At 38.0% G+C, this 17,968-nt stretch overlaps 3 protein-coding genes and 1 non-coding gene across 4 annotated transcripts; 2 read left to right on the top strand and 2 right to left on the bottom strand.

The window, feature by feature from the left end:
• Window positions 1-118: 118 nt before the first annotated feature.
• On the bottom strand, window positions 119-4,789 carry LOC113719459 (uncharacterized). The gene is made up of 7 exons (XM_027244658.2): window positions 4,236-4,789; window positions 2,611-2,782; window positions 2,378-2,427; window positions 1,763-2,063; window positions 1,058-1,246; window positions 784-966; window positions 119-610 (listed from the first exon to the last, which is right to left on the bottom strand). Exons 1-7 carry the CDS (start codon window positions 4,427-4,429, stop codon window positions 365-367), a joined length of 1,335 nt encoding a protein of 444 aa, XP_027100459.1. The 5' UTR covers window positions 4,430-4,789; the 3' UTR covers window positions 119-364.
• Window positions 4,790-10,262: 5,473 nt separating this feature from the next.
• On the top strand, window positions 10,263-13,712 carry LOC113719203 (uncharacterized). Its single transcript, XM_027244327.2, has 6 exons — window positions 10,263-10,985; window positions 11,552-11,804; window positions 12,052-12,088; window positions 12,313-12,418; window positions 12,550-12,660; window positions 13,238-13,712. Exons 1-6 carry the CDS (start codon window positions 10,752-10,754, stop codon window positions 13,352-13,354), a joined length of 858 nt encoding a protein of 285 aa, XP_027100128.1. The 5' UTR covers window positions 10,263-10,751; the 3' UTR covers window positions 13,355-13,712.
• Window positions 13,713-14,374: 662 nt separating this feature from the next.
• On the bottom strand, window positions 14,375-17,238 carry LOC113719238 (cytochrome b-c1 complex subunit Rieske-4, mitochondrial). The gene is made up of 2 exons (XM_027244394.2): window positions 16,890-17,238; window positions 14,375-15,295 (listed from the first exon to the last, which is right to left on the bottom strand). Exons 1-2 carry the CDS (start codon window positions 17,080-17,082, stop codon window positions 14,652-14,654), a joined length of 837 nt encoding a protein of 278 aa, XP_027100195.1. The 5' UTR covers window positions 17,083-17,238; the 3' UTR covers window positions 14,375-14,651.
• A 78-nt stretch (window positions 17,239-17,316) lies between these two features.
• On the top strand, window positions 17,317-17,389 carry TRNAK-UUU (transfer RNA lysine (anticodon UUU)). Its single transcript has one exon. It is a non-coding gene; the product is annotated as a tRNA-Lys (tRNA).
• The last annotated feature ends 579 nt before the right edge of the window (window positions 17,390-17,968 follow it).

Here is a 17,968-nt window from a genome sequence, read left to right as displayed (position 1 = left end):
ACGAAACTCGGTACAAGACGCCACCCTCTCTTCCGCCTTCACGACGAGAAAACAAGCATCGCAGGACAGTCAACAATTACCCTCTGACAGAACTGTTGGAACTCCTTCCCGCAGAGCATTGGCCAAAGAAAGAAAAGCCACTCGATAACGAACCCCGTCCGGGGATATAACAAAGTAGCACACTAGTACAAAAAAAATGTCCATATTACAAAGTAGCACGACCATATCACAGCTCAACACAACAACCTCCTCTTACAAGTTACACCGCACACATCAAACATTTGTTCGACTTTACAGCACCCCCTTTATTTAATTTTGTTCCTTCATTGTTCCAGCGTAATTGAAATTCAACATCGCACAACGCTTACAGGCTCACTAGATTCAGAGAATTTGCCTTCTCTTGCAGACTGTCAAGCAAGCTGTCAAAGCTCTTCTTAAAAGAATCCACTCCCTCGAGCTCAAGTTGAGAACCCACATAGCTCCACTCGATTCCCAACTTCTCCAAGGCACTATAAATACCCTCTGCTTCGGACACATTTGCGTCAATCGTCCTTCCGACGGTACCATGGTCAATGAATGCTTGAAGAGCTTGATCCGGCATGGTGGATACCTATGTTGTCAAAATGGTTAATAAACCCACACTATCTTTACAAATGGATTGACATAATCTCATCCACAAGACTTGGACACAATTAGATCACAAATTCCCACTTCAAAAGCTTTCCCTTGGTCCACAAATACCAGAAAGGACAAGGTACAACGTGTGATAAGAATTTAACTTACCGTGTCAGGTCCAATGAGAGGTGCCACGTATAAAGTATCAGGGTATGCCGGATTCTTCACACTGGTTGAAGCCCACAGCAGCCTTTGCTTCTTGGCACCTTTCTTCACCAAAGCCTCCCATCTTGGACCAGAGAACTTTTTCTGGTAGACCTGGTAGGCAAGAGCTGCTTGAGCATTTGCAGCCTGTAACGGGTGTTAGTCAATAGCACAGATTCCACAAGTTGCAGCATAACCCAGAAGAATTTGCAAAATCTAGAAGTTCCTATATAATTACCTTCCCACGGAGATCAAGAGCTTCAGGAGTTCCAATTTTCTCAAGCATCTTGTCAACAAGGGTGTCTACTCGACTAACAAAGAAAGAAGCAACACTTGTAACTCGAGAGAGATCAGATAGTCCAGAGGCCTCTAGGCCATCCAGGTAAGCATCAATAACTCCTTCATATCTAGCAAGAGAGAATATGAGCTGTTTGTCCAAAAACCAAAAAAAAAAAATGTCAACAACCCAAAAGAATTTCTTAGCACAACTAAGTATAGTAAGTAACACAAGCAAAAGTTCTTCACTTTTCTTCCTTAAAGATAATGTTCATATGGTCAGGGGCTCTCCATCAACTCAGGCTTCTTTTCTATCAGCCTCCTCATAGGGCAACAATTTAATTAGGGATCATCTTAGGGGAGTACACTTCCCAGAACTAGATTATACTGTCTCTGGCCTCCTATTGTAACTTCAAGCTTTACAGAAGTCAAACCAATCCTCAAGCTCAAAAAATGGAATCTCACCACTCAGTAATAATAACTACAAAGGTGGACAAGATAAACTAAATGATGCCAGTGCAGGTTCTTCCCACCATTGTTGGAAGCCAATAAGAACTTTAAAACGGTACATTACCATATATGAGGACCTCATGCAAACTCAATAAACATGTTACATTAGCATATTATTTCTTATTACCAACGGATACCTGATAAAAAATCAACCTACCGTAACATTCACACTAATTCCTGATGCAATCACTTCCTTGATTGAAGGAATGCATGGAGCTGTAGCAGGAATCTTGATGTAAACATTAGGGCGCTGAACCTTTTTATGAAGCCACTTTGCAGCTTCTATAGTCCCCTGAGTATCATCAGCAAGTCCGGGTGACACTTCGACAGACACATACCCATCACCACCATCAGTTTCATCATAAATTGGCTCAAAGAGTTTGCATGCATCCTGTATATCCTTCACAACAAGTTCCCAATATGCACTTTCAATGTCTTTTCCAGCTTGCACAAGTTCCCTGCAAAAGTATTTGTGTATTTGATCTTAGGATATTAGAACAGAAAGATTAAGCCTAGTTAACGTCAGTAATATGCAACATAAGAATCAAGCAATTCCCAACTTCACGAAGGTTTGCTACAAACACCAAAAACTATTAGCTACTAAACTCCCCGGTCCCCATCCCCGTACAAAAGAACCATTAGAGAACAAAGGGGAGAGAGAGAGAGAAGTTTAACTGACCGTTGCTGAGATAACACAGAATAGAAGTAAATAGCACCAAAAGCATGGGTAAATGGTGATTAATTAGTTGGAAGGGGAAGTGAAAAGTTTTACCTGAATTGTTCATTATAGGCATTTGAAGTTGATATAGCCTTCTGAAAGATCTGCAATCAAGATATCAGCAAATAATTAGGTAAATGAAACCTGCTGGGAAGATCAACACCATTTTTTTTTTTTTTTTGCTTTTAAATCAGGTAATTCTCCACCACTGTTTCTTCCTGATGGCAGAAACACTAGAATTACGAACATACGATTTGGTAAAGAAGATACACATATGGGTAATTTACCGCTGGATTACTGGTCACGCCCCTGACACCACTTTCAATCAGTGGGAGCAGATCTGTTACAGGACGGCACAAGTTATCGTACCAAGGACTTTGCCCTTGCTTCTCATAAAGGTCATGAAGTGTCGTTCTCTTGACATGACTCCCGTTTCCATCAGTTTGGGAGCACCTGACACTGTTAACAAACTTATCGTAAACACCACAAAAATAAGTACAAATTGCAGGAGCAATAGAAGTTCACCAACAAAGAGAATAGCGTACAATAGTAAGCTTAAATGTGCATGGGTATGCTATTATTATCTAATGGAATCAGTAGCATAGCACAATACCCACAAGCTAATGCACCAGACCCAAAACTGATATGGGCTTGGCTAGCTGACACCCTATCTTTTCCATTCTGCAATTCATCCTTGAAACTTTTTTCTCCCTTTCATTTGGAGGAGGGGATTTTAAAGAAAGCAAACCCCTAAAAATCACCAACCTCCTGGAACTTTTATTGCTCAAGTGTCAACCACTAAAAGGTCAAATACATTAAGGACAGGTCTTCTCACGCTAAAATCATTGGAAAACCAAAAATAGGTTCAAGAATCAAGGATCTACTTAAACATTGTTAAGAAGAGAACAAGAACAATAAAGTGACTCATAAAAATTAATAAGCTTGTGAAAATAAGCAGACATTGTTGTGGTGATGGTAGTATTTGGGAATCTGGAAAGGACAGGTTTGTCAGGAAAAAAAAAAGATACTAATGCTAATACTCAGAAAATAATACCAATGCTAAAAAACATTGAACAGCTTGACAATTTTATTTAAAAGAAGAGCAAGTTCAAATGAAGGTTGCCAATCAAAAAAACGCTGTATCAGGATATTTCACATTGACGGACAACAAGAAGTTCTAAAAACACTAAGAAAGTAGTACTATATGATAATCTCATTTAGGAAGTGCTGCTACATGAGAAATCTGATAGATCTTTCATCGTCTATTGTACTTGGCAGGAATTTGATAAATCTGATTCTCTATCCTTCCTAAGTAGACAAGATGGCACCTTTAAGAGGTGCTGCAGTGCTAAAACGGAAATAATTTGTGAACACGTGTTTAAATATTAGGAAGCAAAAAAAAGATGGAGCTTTTTGGAAGGGAGAAGAAGAAGAAGATCAGAAGACTTTATATTAAGAGCAATAACTTTTTATACTTTACTAAGAACCAGAGAAAGAATCTGGACTGGACCAGAGTGATCGGGAGAAAAAAAAATCAAACAAGAAGCTTGAGAAATGTAATGGAAATACTAGAAAAATTAACAGCATCATGGTCATGAATCAGAGAAAGGGCGTTGAATGGATCAGGAGAGAACCTAGAAAACAAAGAAAAATCAAGACGCTGTCGGGATTGGGGTGTACAGACCCATCCTGGTATTACAATAATTGATTGAAGGAAAACACAAAAGCATAAAAAATTGCTAGTCCAATATGAAGCAGATATGATGAGGAATCATAATATCTAGCAGAAATAGAGAAGAAAAATAAAAGAAAAAAAAACGCGAAAAAGAGAAAAGAAAAGGTACTAGTTGACAATATACGTGTGTGTGTGTGTGTGTGTGTGTATAATAAGAGGAAGTAGAAGAAGACGTACAGCAAGGAAGGAGTGATGATAGGGCGGGTGGGACGGACGGATAGTTTGGAGGAGGAAAGGCAAAGAGCGTTGGTATTGGTATTGTTGGGAAGAAAAAGGCACAAGGATCGGATTGTTGGAGATGGCTGAGAAGGAGAGGATGTTGAGAAATGGGAAGCGGTGGGTGGCGTTGAAAGCTTGGAAATGGAAGCCATCAATAAGAATCTGAAGGATTTAGGTGGAGTGTGTGTGTATGAGTTTTCAGGATGATATTGGTAAATTTGATAGCCGCCTAAGTAGGAGTAGGAGGAGACCGGAGGAGGACTACTTGTTTTGATCCGCTGCGGCCAAAACAAACACGCGGAGGAGGAAGGCCGCTGTGGTGCTTTTGTCTTCTGGTGGCTATTTGGTTATTAGTGGTATCCCCAACAATTCACAATACTAAGATGGATTCCCCAACAAATTAAAAGAAAAGGACCATAAAAAAGATAATTCTGCAGCAAATTCAAGCTTAATGATTGGGATTAGGATTAGCAATTGACGGCCAGCAAACTTGACAGACAGCCAGCCTGAGCCAGCCCCCATATGTAGAGACACTTGTATATATTATATTAGCAGTACTAATACTAGTATCAAAAACGAATTAGCAGCGTACGTTTGATTAAAATTGAAATCTAAATTTATTAAATTATTGAATTATTAAGTACTATATTTAATACACTTAAATGCATATCACATCCAGAGTGATAAGTGAATCATTTATCACTTAATTTTAGGAGCAAATTTTATCTAGAAAATTCAATGCCATTTAAGATCCGAATCCATTTAGTACAGTAATAGCATTCATAAACAAGGCATTATTGTCTGGTTACAAAGTCGCCAAGGGAAATGTTGGTGGGGTTTTTTTTCTTTTTGTTGAAAATGTTGGTGGGGGGTTGGTGAGCAGGTGAGGTATATCAATGTAGGCAACCAATAAGTAAAAGGGTTAATAACACTTTGCCCCCTCTCAATAAAAATAATATTATATTCATTCTCAAATCGTTTTAATCGAAAGTTCATTCAGTAATCGAGTTTGAATGGTTATTTCAAAACTGTTTTATCAAACCTTTGGAGTTTGAACATGAATGGATTTTTATCCCAAAAGATAAGAAAGGCTTACTGTAATCCAAATATATATATATAATAATAATAATAATAATAATAAACAAAAAAAGGCTTGACGTGGGTGAGTCGCGTGCGCGCTTCTATTCGAGTGCTGTGTTGGTGGCATAAAACGAATTAATTAAGTAGGGTGGCGTGCCGACTGCCAAGCTCATTTTGTCATAGTATGTGAGTGGATGAGGAGTCCGCAGGCCAAGCCCATAAAGAAGTATTCGGTGTGGTGCTGGGCTCTTGCCAATTGGGCTTCCGTCTGCGAAACGACTGCTACTATTGCTACTGCAACAATCTTGTTGCTCACCACAATTCACACAAATCACCTTATCTTATACTATAGTACTGGGGGAAGCCCACGCTAAGTGCAGGAATTTTAACCGGTGTGATGAAATATTTATTGAAATAAATTTATTAAAAAAATATAATACAATTAGAATTGAATGGTAATAAGTTTAATTGAATCAGTCGAAGCGCATGAAATTATAAGTAAATTGGTCAAATCAACTAATTTGTAAAGAAAGATAAATTCATAAGCAAAAGGAATAAGATTATCGTAGATAATCACACCATACCATTATAAATAATAACCACAACAAAGACATCATTGTCTTTGTTACTATACCATTATAACACAATTATGGCCATATCCAATCAACAATTAACATGTAAACTATAAGGTCAGATTTAGATCCTACTTTGATCATAAATTTGTAGTCAAAAGATAATCTTTGCTCACAATTTGACCACCTACAGCCACAAACATCAAATTTTGAAAATATAATTAGAAAATGCAGGAAGGTTCCTATTAGTATTTATAGGTATGTATCATGTATTCCGTAATGAAATTTTCATATATTATATAATAACTACTGAAAAAATACTTCTGTAGAAAACTCACAGTTTTTATTGTATCAACTAAACATTCAAAATTGCAGAAAGAAATAAAGCAAATGAGCATACCTGTCCAAACACTCACAACAAAATATGGAGTACAAGCACTGGAAGCAACATTCTTCAATATAAAAAGCTTATATTATTGTCAGAAAGCTAAAGAGCACTGCAATTATACTTGTAACAGATTGAAAATATGAACCAGAACCAAACATCTTTATTATTAAGAGCTTCCTAACCCAATTATCTTTAGCATTAACACCTTCTCTTATTATATCTATAAAAACTATCTAGTAACTATAGAAGAAGATGAAAAGCATTACAATTACTTATAAGTGATTTAAACAACACTTTAAAGTTTGATAATCATGTGAAATACAAATCAATTGCATATAAGATGACACAATAGTTAAACCGTACTCAATTACATATTACAATGTTATACATTTGGATTAATAACTTGTATTTGATTTTTTTCTACCTAAATTATTCCCAACAGTCATCTATAAACTCCTTTTTACATATATATATATATATATATATATATATATATATATATATATAGGACACCATGCCATAGAGAAGTCCACAAGGTTGACCGTTGGGAAGCCCAAACCGTCATCATGGATGCAATGTACACCAAGCTTAAAAAGTAACAGTGTCGAAGCTATTGGACAATCTTCTTCATCTTCGTGAGGTTGTAACTTGTGTGAGGGATGTAGCTTGTAAGCGGAACATGCAATTAATAGTGATGTAGTTGTAATAATTGCTATAATATAGTTTATTGTTTTTGATAAACTGATTAAGGTCATAGGATTATTGCATTTTTAATAAAAGTTCCAAAGTCATTTTGTTTTTATTTTACCGTTGTACGGGATTTTTTAAGGACATTAGAAATGAGTGAAGATGAGGATATTAAACACAGGGATTGTGTTATTAAAAAACAATTGCAATTCTAGTACATCAACATATACACATCGATATACATTCATTAATTCGAATAATTAGTTTGGAAAGTACCTTGATCAGAAAGCGGGAGCTGGACAAATCCTTTGCCTCACAATTGTACCTCAATTGCTGCCAGTTACAAATATAATTAGAGCTTGTAAACTGTAAAAGATTGTGATTGTTTTATTCAGAAATCCGATATACACACATATAGGATCTACCTGAAAAATACAGTGGAAGGGACCTTACCTCTTTAGGGACCACCTTGGTAATATAGAGTTTAAGCAAGTCATGCAACCGTTACGTGTGTTAATAGCCTGTATTATTGCAGGTTAGGAAAAAAACTGATCAACAAATGCTCTAGAAAAGCGAAAGGCTTTCAGTTTTTGTTCAGGCATGCCATCCAAAAGTCCCGGATTTTCCAACCATTAGTATTGTAGTAAAGAGCAATAATTGCTCACTGTAATGTCCCAATTCATCACATCAGCTGAACTCATTTGTGGAAAATTCAGAAGCCAAAAAGCTAGCAATTATGTTTGCACAAAAAGGTTTGAGTTAATGTTCTTCTCAATGATGGTTTGCAGTAATGACACATCAATGGCAAGGACTGATTAGAAGAATAAAGCTGGAACAACAGATAGTAAGCTACACATCGGTAGTGTAAGCATCACCCTCTGCCTTCCTTTAGGCGAGCCATCAATGACTCAGAAAAGGAACTTTTGGACTATGAAATGGTCTGGCTTTGAAATGAGGGCTTTTTCTTTTTTCAAAATTTTCATGACATGAACCTTGAAGTTATTTCAATTCCCAATCATTATTCTCGTAAATTCGAATGGGGTCAATGTTTCCAAGAACATAATTGAACACTCTTATTGCAGCACTGAATTGGCCTTTCTTCATCTTGAGGATAACCAATTGTATAATAGAACAACCATGAAGCGTACCCCTCAAAACCATGCTAAAAACCTAGCCAGCCCGGCTACTGGAAGTGGGCGAATGCCTAGATTGAAAAGTACTGTAATAAATAAAATAAGCATAATCTTGGCTGCTACGCTCATAACCATGCTTGTAGTAGTTGTAAAAGACATCTTCAGGCAGTTGAGAGGTAGTGTAATAGGTGTTTGGACCAGCGTAACCGCCATAGCTGTAGGAAGAGTAAAGCTAAAAGAACAGAGCATCCGTTGGGATAACGGCTTGTTTCAGCTTTGCTATCATTTTTCCCTCACTGTCTTGAGCGTGTCATCCATGGACATTCAAATGTCAACTATAGCAGGCTGTTGAGATAATTTTGTTTAGCACAGTCAAGCTGAAACAACTAAGCATCGGTAGTGAAAGCCTATGTTTTCAGAACCGGACCGGATATCGACTCGGTCGAGGTCAGGGGTCAGTGGTCAATGGATTCGACCGGGGGTCGATAGGGGTCGAACCGGATGACGTCATAAATAAAAATTATTTAAAAATTAAATTATTGTATATAAAATATCCAATAACATATTGATATTAATAAAGGTATATTCATATATATTTGATGTTTCAAATATATTTAACAAGAAAATACAAAGAAATTAGAACAATCAAGTAACAATTTATATTATTTAATAAACATTAACAAGTTTAGAATTAAAATTATGGATTTAATTGAAAAATAACATCAAATTTTAGGACAATATTTATAAAGTATGAAATATTTGAGGTATATTAATAAGTTTTCACAATTTAGGGGGCCAAAACATAATATTAAAAAAGTTTGAACTTTTTTTACAAAATATCCTGTTGGACCGATTTTTCCAGTTCTGTACCGGTCAAACCCTGGTTTTGACCGGAGTTGACCGGGTTTTGAATCTCCCGGTTTTGATGACCAACTCGGACCGAACACTTGACCGATTTCCGGTTCAATCGGTCGGACCGGCCAGTCCGGTCCGAGTTTGAAAACACAGGTGAAAGCATCAAGCCACTAAGGGTAGGCTGGGTAATGTGGCCTTGCTTGGATTGAAGGTTTTCGTCGGAAAATATTATCGTTTTCCGTGATCACATTTCCCTATCACCTTTTTCCCTCACATATATCAAATCGCTACAGTAATTTTTCCATGAAAAATGACGGAAAATGCAATCCAAACACAACCAATACACTGAGAATGCTAGCACCCTAACATTAATGACTTGTGCACTGGTACTGAAATGCCTAATGTACCCCTCAAAATGGTTAGATGAAAATTATCCAACAGCCACACAACAACTCCTTTATATGTATGTGTGTGTATATATATATATATATATATATAGGATTTCACTGCTATCGACAGCAAGCGAAGAAAGAAACTTAGGTTTTGTTTGGATTACCGGTGTCAACAGGTCATATTTGGACCCGAATTCGATGGATAAAATTTTTCAAACTTGGGTTGAAAAATAATTCCGACACTTGGAGCTGAACCCATTTATTCTAATAAAAAATGAATCGGATACAGAATATGTGATTTCGATTCGTATCTGACCCGGACCTGAAGAATATATTAATAATTATAAAATATAAATATTTCTAAATATATTATTTTACAAAATTAACAATTTAGTAATGACTTTGTAGATTGATTTGCGATTAATTTTGAATTGACCATTGCAAGTTATGTACGATTTAATTTTGAAATTTTTAAATTTGAGCCTCTTCTTTCCGGGTAGATCTGGGATCTGACTCGAGATCCGTCGGACCAAATTTCGAAACTTTAAGGTCAAGATCCGTCGGGTATATGGGTCAGACCCGAATCTATTATATATAAAAGCGGGTTGGATTCGAATTTTTTAATTTCGATCCGAATTCGGCCCGTTGACAAATTTATTTTCTTTTATTTATTACTACTATTATTAGTATTATTATTGTTGTTGTTGGTAAAGTTTTCTTTTCTCTGAGAATTTCCATTTCTATAGGTTTATTCAAGTGGTAGCCGTAGAATAAAGCCTAGGGCAGAGAAAAAAGTGGCAAAAGGCGGCGGGGGGTGGGAAGAACTGAGAGACAAGTAAAATAGTCGTATGCTAGCCTTATAGTTGCTTCCAGTGGTACGGTAGTACATGCTCCTGACTGACTGCAGGGGCAGGTGGTGGAGGAGGAGGAAATGGGAAAGAAAGCCAGAAAGGGGAAGAGGATGGAAGTTTCCAACATTGACCAGGCTTTTTTGACGGGACGATTCCAGCATTTGTCGCTTTTGTCATCCCCACAAAAATTAAAAGACCTCTGTGTCTCTCTATCTTTCCCTTATCTTTCCCTCTTCCTCATGCTACCTACTTTGTGTTTTTCCATTCATTAACGGCCCGCCATTAGTCATCACCACTCACAGGACTATTTATTCCTACCCAACAGTAGCCCACCAGCATTCAATTCTAACTGTTAAGCTTCTCCCAGCTCCCTCGGACCCCCCCAAAAAAAAAAAAAAAAAAACAGCATCAGCAACAAGAATAATAATAGAAGCAGCTGCTGAACTTTTCCTCCTGATTTTCTCTCTAAATTTTGGGGTCCAATAATAGAGCTGGGAGAGAGAGTCATCGAAAAACATGAGTTCCTATCTACGCCAGAAATTCCGATTTTCTTCTATCTGGTCGTCGTCTTCATCATCATCGGAAGAGGAAAAAGAGACTGAGACTGAGAGGGAGGAACTGGCACCTCTAGAGCATCAGGTGCAAGAAGAAGAAAAAGATCAGCAAGATACCTCCAAACTGGACGAGATCGAGAGGACTAAAATCAAGGTCATGAGAGACCTGGTCCAAAGGCAGGATCCCTCTTCCAAGGTCAAATCTCTTTCTTCTCTTGTATAATGGGGTAGTGCCGTAGTCACCTCCCCCTCCTCTTTTTCATCTCATTTCATTCACCTTTTACGTTTGCTTAATTCCAAGAATTGACGACGTTCCCCATCATTTTTACTCCACTCAACCAAAACGAAGACAGCTCGTGGAGTTCGCGGGAAATGGGGGATTTGAGTGCTTGTTTTGAGCTAAAACTTTACAAATCTAAAGTATACAACGTTCATATCTTTTTTTTTTTTTTTTAACTCCCATGTGAAGTGAAGGTTTACTTGAGTACCTCATCAATCGAGTTAAAGGTTAACTGACTGCACCAAAATTAGTGATCCAAACATAGATGGATATAGCGTTGCACTTTCGCTGACTCTTGGCTGAAATGAAAATGCCAATACATGCGCCCATCTTATGCAAAGAAGAAACTTAAACTAGTAAATGGATGTCTTCGTGGTAAATATGGTGATGCATATCCCATACATGTTCTTTTTTTTCTGCTCCAACTTAGCGTCTGCCTGGTTTACAGATCATTCACAACTACTCTCGAATTCCCTTTGCAGGACGTGGATGACTTTATGATCAGGAGATTTCTCAGAGCCCGTGATCTCGACATTGACAAGGCCTCAGCTTTATTTCTCAAGTACTTGAGCTGGAGAAAAGAATTTGTTCCAAATGGCTCCATATCTCCATCAGAAATTCCAAATGAGCTTGCTCATGAGAAATTGTTCATGCAAGGACATGATAAGTTGGGGCGTCCCATTGTGGTGGTCTTTGGTGGACGTCATAAACCCAAGAACCTTGAAGAGTTCAAACGTATGCACTAACCAAGAACCTAGATTCATGGTTCGATTTGGCAAGTTTGTAATGTTTTCGGCCGCAACATTCTCTTTTACTCCTTGCCTGAATGAACGTCTCCATTTACTAACTAAATTGAGTTTGATTCCGAGGCCAACCATCTTTCTCTTCATTGCCCATCACTTAGGCATCTAATATACCATGCTGCATATATATTTTAGGGATTATCAATGTTCTGCTAAATTTTCTCTCTCATTTTTCACAGGTTTTGTTACTTTCAGCCTTGACAAAATATGTGCTAGGTAATACACTTCAGCTAATAGAAATTTTCATGCCTGTAGTCACGATACCATTGCTTCTGTGGAAAATGAATTAGTGGCATAAATATTAAAGGATTTCAATCAGTTCAATGCTCTCTCTCTCTCTGTGTGACACAAACAACTTCTAAGGTGAAGAACTGAAGATGTTGTTATTATCTTAACTTTCTTGCAATTGACTTTTTCTTGGTTATGCTTGAAAACGGCAGAATGCCAAGTGGACAGGAGAAGTTTGTTTGCATTGCTGACCTTGAAGGATGGGGGTATACGAATAGTGATGTTCGTGGTTACGTAGCAGCTTTATCCATTCTGCAGGTTAACGTTTAGCTTATGATCAAATAACAAATCAATTTGGCATATCAATCATTTTTTTTAATACTGTGATATGTATACCATGAACAATATAAATAGCTCAAAAATTTATTGTTGCTCATCCCGAATTTCAGGATTGCTATCCAGAGAGGCTAGGCAAGCTATTCATAGTCCATGTGCCTTACATCTTCATGACTGCATGGAAGGTTGTCTACCCATTTATTGACAGTAAAACAAAGAAGAAGGTACTGGTTTTTTCTCATCCTGTCCTCCTGTTTTTCTTTTGAGATTTGGCATGTGGGACAGGTTGGTAGGAGGAAGGAATTGGGAATGCTGATTCCACCATTAATTGCTATTAGATACAACCATATTATCCTGATTCCTCCATCTCGATTTATAGCTTGAGTAATTTGAGGTTGGATGTGCTGACAGTTTGGTGGCAAGTCAATATCGGATATCCCACTACAAACACCACTACAAAGAAAAGAGCCCCAAATTACAGAAGGGAGATCATGATTGTAGCGAAAATTAGACCCTTAAACTAAAATTTTAAAAAATAACTAACTAAATAAAAGCTTGTGGTCTTCTTGAATATGTAGAGGATAATTAAATTTCTTTTGCATTTCCAAGTCCTGTGCTTGATTATTGTTTTCCATTTTCCCTAGTTTAGTTCCATGATTAGCATACTGAGGTGCCGATCCTTGGGAGAAAAACTTGTCAACGTGCATAACCATAATATCTCAGGATATATTATCATCGGCTGTGGATTAATTTTTCTGGTCATTGATAGCTTAACTCTGTTTCTGATCCACACATCTGTAGATTGTATTCGTTGAGGACAAAAAACTAGGATCAACCTTGCAACGTGACATTGATGAGAGTCAACTTCCGGAGACATACGGAGGCAAACTACCACTAGTTGCAATTCAGGATTGCTGAATGCAGATATCCGATGATCTTTACCTAGTCTGTTTTCCAACTCCCCTCTGCTTAATTAGCTTCACTTGTTGGAGGTGCAGAAATCTCATCTACCTGTTCCCCGGGAGCAAAACTTCAGTCCTATGGCATCATCAGCATATAGATAAATTGGTTTGTGTCGGAACATCTTTTACTGCACCATTATTCTTTTAGTAGGCACCGGTATAATTTTACAGAACCACGAAGGGATGTCTGTTGTCATTATAGTAATACGTATACGATTTGCTTAACCAGCAGCTGATCTCGGCTTTTGAACTTCAATATGTACCCATTTATTTCAATTATAATAACACTCAATAGCAACTTTTGTGATCGTTTTCTTCAAGGTGTTATCCCATCTGGTCCTGTTGTATTGTCACTTGTGACGCCAAGTCGGTGCTAAATAAATGCCTTTACTGCATATCTGTGTAACTGGATGAATAGTGCTCTCTTAAAGTCCGCAATGTAAATTCATTCAGCCTGAGAACCTTCGCTGGTGATGCAAAAAGGTGGTACGACGGGACACTTCCTTTGTATCGCAGGAGCTCTAAGCTATGGTACAAAAAGGTAGTACAAAGCTAACGCTTGCTTTTGTTTCACAAGAGCTGTATTACCCACACTTTTGGCCGTCATTCATCTTTTCTTTTGAACAAACAAACGCAGAAGCTATTACTTTTAATTCGATAAAATTTACACAGGTTTGTTCAAGCATACTTGCCTAACCTGCTGTGGCCGCTCGTCCCTCTCTGATATCCTGTTTCAACCGAAAAATAAGGTCAACTTAGACCTCGTGCACGTTATTGCAGGCCCTTAAACCGAGGCTGAGCCCGTGCATCTGTTCTCTAATACTTTCATCATAATCACTTGAAAGCAGGAATAGGTCGCCATAACAGAAGGGTGTAACTTAAAATAGAAAAACAACATATTGAAATTGCCAGACGTGAAGGCAATACTGTCAACCTTCAGAAGATCTGTTGATAAGATAAAATGCACAGTAGCACATAATATAGTAATACGTCTCAACCTCTATTTATTTGACAGTATATTCCCTACAGAAGCCAGCTGAATTATTCAGGATGGCAAGGCCCTGCCTGGACTGGCAAAAACAAAATCCTTATCAAGTAAATTATAACTAGAATGGCACAAGTAAAAGAAAAAACAAAAGAAGAAAGCCATAAGGAGTGAGAGAAAAATAAATCATGCTCTATCTGGTCTTGAGCACGCCAAAACATTAGAACCAGTTACAGTTGTCTTTCTTGTAGAAATTCATGGTAAACGCTCAGCCAATAAGTAACTTATTCTCATCCAAGAAAGTGTATGTTGGCACCTCCAAATTGTATGGTGCAGGTCCTTTGCGAATTCTACCAGAGATGTCGTAATGAGACCCATGGCAAGGGCAAAACCAGCCACCAAAATCACCAGCATTTGGCAAGGGAATACACCCCAGATGGGTGCATACTCCAATAACTACGAGCCATTCAGGTTTCTTCACCCTAAGAGCATCCTCTTGTGGATCACGCAGGGAGCCAACATCAATGCTGTTAGCCAGTTTGATGTCATCCTCAGTCCGATACCTAATGAATACTGGTTTCCCACGCCACTTGACTGTGACTGTAGTGCCAGGCTCAATGCTGGATAGATCCACCTCAAGAGAGGCAAGTGCAAGAACATCCTTACTGGCAGACATGCTCAGAACAAACTTGAGTATCAGAAGACGAATCAATGAGGCATAAACAAACCTGCCTCCAGTTAAAACAAAGTAAGCAAATGCACGTTTATTGGGGTCACCAGGAAGATAGCGCTCATGGTTGTACTCGTCATACACAATTTTTGCGCTTGGATTCTTAATAGCTGCAACTGTAGCTGGGAGGTCTTGGACTAAACCAATATCATGCGCTGAGGCAAGAGAGTCAGAAGAAAGCCCTGGAGGAGATTTGCCAACATTAAAAAGTTACTCATAGCAGCTGGTAAAAATTGATACTAGTCAAAACACTATCCAAAGAACCAAACGGACTTGTGCATTCACTTTTATCTTGATTTGTAACATGATGGTTTACTTAAAAAATCCAACAGCAAATAAAAGTTGGACAGTTGACAACTACCAAGCCCAATTCCCCTCACTCTCTCCTCTTTTGAGAGAGAACAACATTTCCAGATGAGAAATTCTGTGTCCAAAATTTTAGCTCAACAAAAATTCCTCTCACACCCTAATTAAAAAACTAGTACATATCAAATATCTAAACCATGCCTTCAGAACAATGAAAAATTGTGCAGGACGCATGTGCAACAAGCATGTCATATAATGTCACCCAAAGCATCATGTCATGTCTTCAGAGAAATTAAAAAACTGTGCACAGAGCATGTAGCAAACAGGCATTGCATATTCATTATGTAAACCAGAGGATCAAAAGACCCATTTAACTGAATAAAACCCATTTATGCAGTAAATGACTGATAAAGGTCCAGCTCATCAGGTCATGAATAATAGCATTCAAGATGGACATTACTCTGCCAAGATCGGTATAATTGAAATAGATGACCACACCACATTGTGAGACAAAAACAAAAATGCCCTCAGTGAGGTCCAACTTCAGCCTATATGTTATTCAAGGAATTCATCTTTAATGAAAGAGGTTGAGACAAGAACAATAAAAAAAAGATGCTATGTATGTTATACAATCTCTTGCAAAACTAATTGTGCAATTCTACCAGTAGCGAGCGAGAGAAAGAGGAAAGGGGGGGGGGGGGAGATACTATGCACTAGGGGGATTTTCTTGGGTGTAAAGTGTAAACCTCATTAAACATTCACATTTGCGGAAAAACCAACCATTAGGTGCACACAGCAGTGCAGAAAATAGACCACAACTCATCCCATAAAAATACATGAATGCAAAGCTGCAGGAGGTACATTCCAAAAGGGAACAGCTATTTCAACATGCACGTATATTTACTCAGTATAAAGACCAAGTATCAGCACAACTTTCAAAGATAGCTAGCCAAATACGTAAAAGAACCAGGCGAGGAAATGAATTATTGTCATTTTACACAGCCCACCACATTCAAATAGTAATTTTAGTTCATTTGCTTTTGCTATTATTTCTTTTCTCAACATTCTGAAATCTGAATAAGAAGAGCATAAAAATAAGTGACAATCAGATGTGAAATAGAGATAATCTACTCCTCCCCATTAACTTGAGATCATATTTATGAGCTTGTTTGTATGGCACCGCAATGGTTAGGTCGTAAAAGATGCACCACGGTGTCTCCTAGCTCCAAACATTAATAACATAAAGCAATCGAACCAGATACCCACCAATTAATTGAAAACAGAAAACAGAAAACAGAAAATGCGAGTTACTAGTATTAAGAAAGATCCGTGATACGAATCCGCATCAATCCGTAAAACCAAAAAAAAAAGGAAAGAAACGGAACAAAGGTATAATATTCCGCGAAATGCTTAGAGGTCAAGGGCAAAAGCCAATAAGGAGGAAACCCGGAAGGGGAAAGAAAGTCGGACCTCTGATTTGATGGAAAAAGGCAGGAGTGAGAGAGAAGGTGCTAGAAGGAGAGTGGAATGAGGATGATCTGGAGGTATCGGATGAAGGGAAGGGGCCGGGGCCATTGAATAAGGCCGGAGATGCCGATGACGCGGCAAAAGGCGGCCTCCTCCAGGGGAGAGAAGACAGCTTCCTCCCAGCGACTCTCAACATCCTGCTTGATCGGGTCTCTTTCTTCTTCTGATGCCTGCTTTGGCCTAGGCTAGGGTTTCGTTGTTCGAAAGACCAAAATCGGAGAACGACCTGAACCCTCCGGAAGAGACACAGAGAAAAATAGAATTCTGAATCCTGCTCTGGCTGGCTTGGCTGTTTAGCTTTGTTCTGGTTGCCTATTTGTTCTTCTCTATATTAGATATTTAATAAATAAACCGGTGAGAATCAGTCAAAGCCGTCTTAGCTCAGCCGGTAGAGCGCATGGCTTTTAACCATGTGGTCGTGGGTTCGATTCCCACAGACGGCGTTTTTGCCCTTTTTCTATGTTCTAAGTTTATCAGCTTCTCTGTAATTCCTTGAGCCCTGCGGTGACTGTCCGCTACACCTATGAATTGAATTCACGAATAGTGCACCACAAAAGAAAAAGAAAAGAATAAAAGTGGATTTCTGTCTCCATTTTTCCCCTCTAATTCCAAGTTTATGTTTATCGAACCAAGCTCCTCAGTGAATTCATTCCAGAATCCAGCTGTGCCTGTCCACGCACAACTTCATGAATAAGGCACACCAAATTTTTTTTTTTTTTTTTAAAAAGGTGGAATTTTGTCTGATTCTTTGCCACAGAGAGTAACAATAATAATATCTTTCGACTTGAAAGCATAATCAAGAGCATTAAATTATTTTGGCAAATGACCCCCGTACTGTTATACTCTCTGAAGTGTAATCCATAGTAGTAGTAAGAAATAGTGAATTTGTTTGGATTGCAATTTATTTATTAATTTTTATTTGCTTGCATGATCAACATATTTTTTTTTTCAGATACATTAATATAATATTTTTTTCAAAAAATTATCCCAAATAATCTAATATACACTTAGTTAGTGTGTGT

Source organism: Coffea arabica, chromosome 11e (genome assembly GCF_036785885.1).
Source record: "Coffea arabica cultivar ET-39 chromosome 11e, Coffea Arabica ET-39 HiFi, whole genome shotgun sequence".
Lineage (NCBI taxonomy): Eukaryota > Viridiplantae > Streptophyta > Magnoliopsida > Gentianales > Rubiaceae > Coffea > Coffea arabica.
This window is presented reverse-complemented; position numbering and strand designations above follow the sequence as displayed.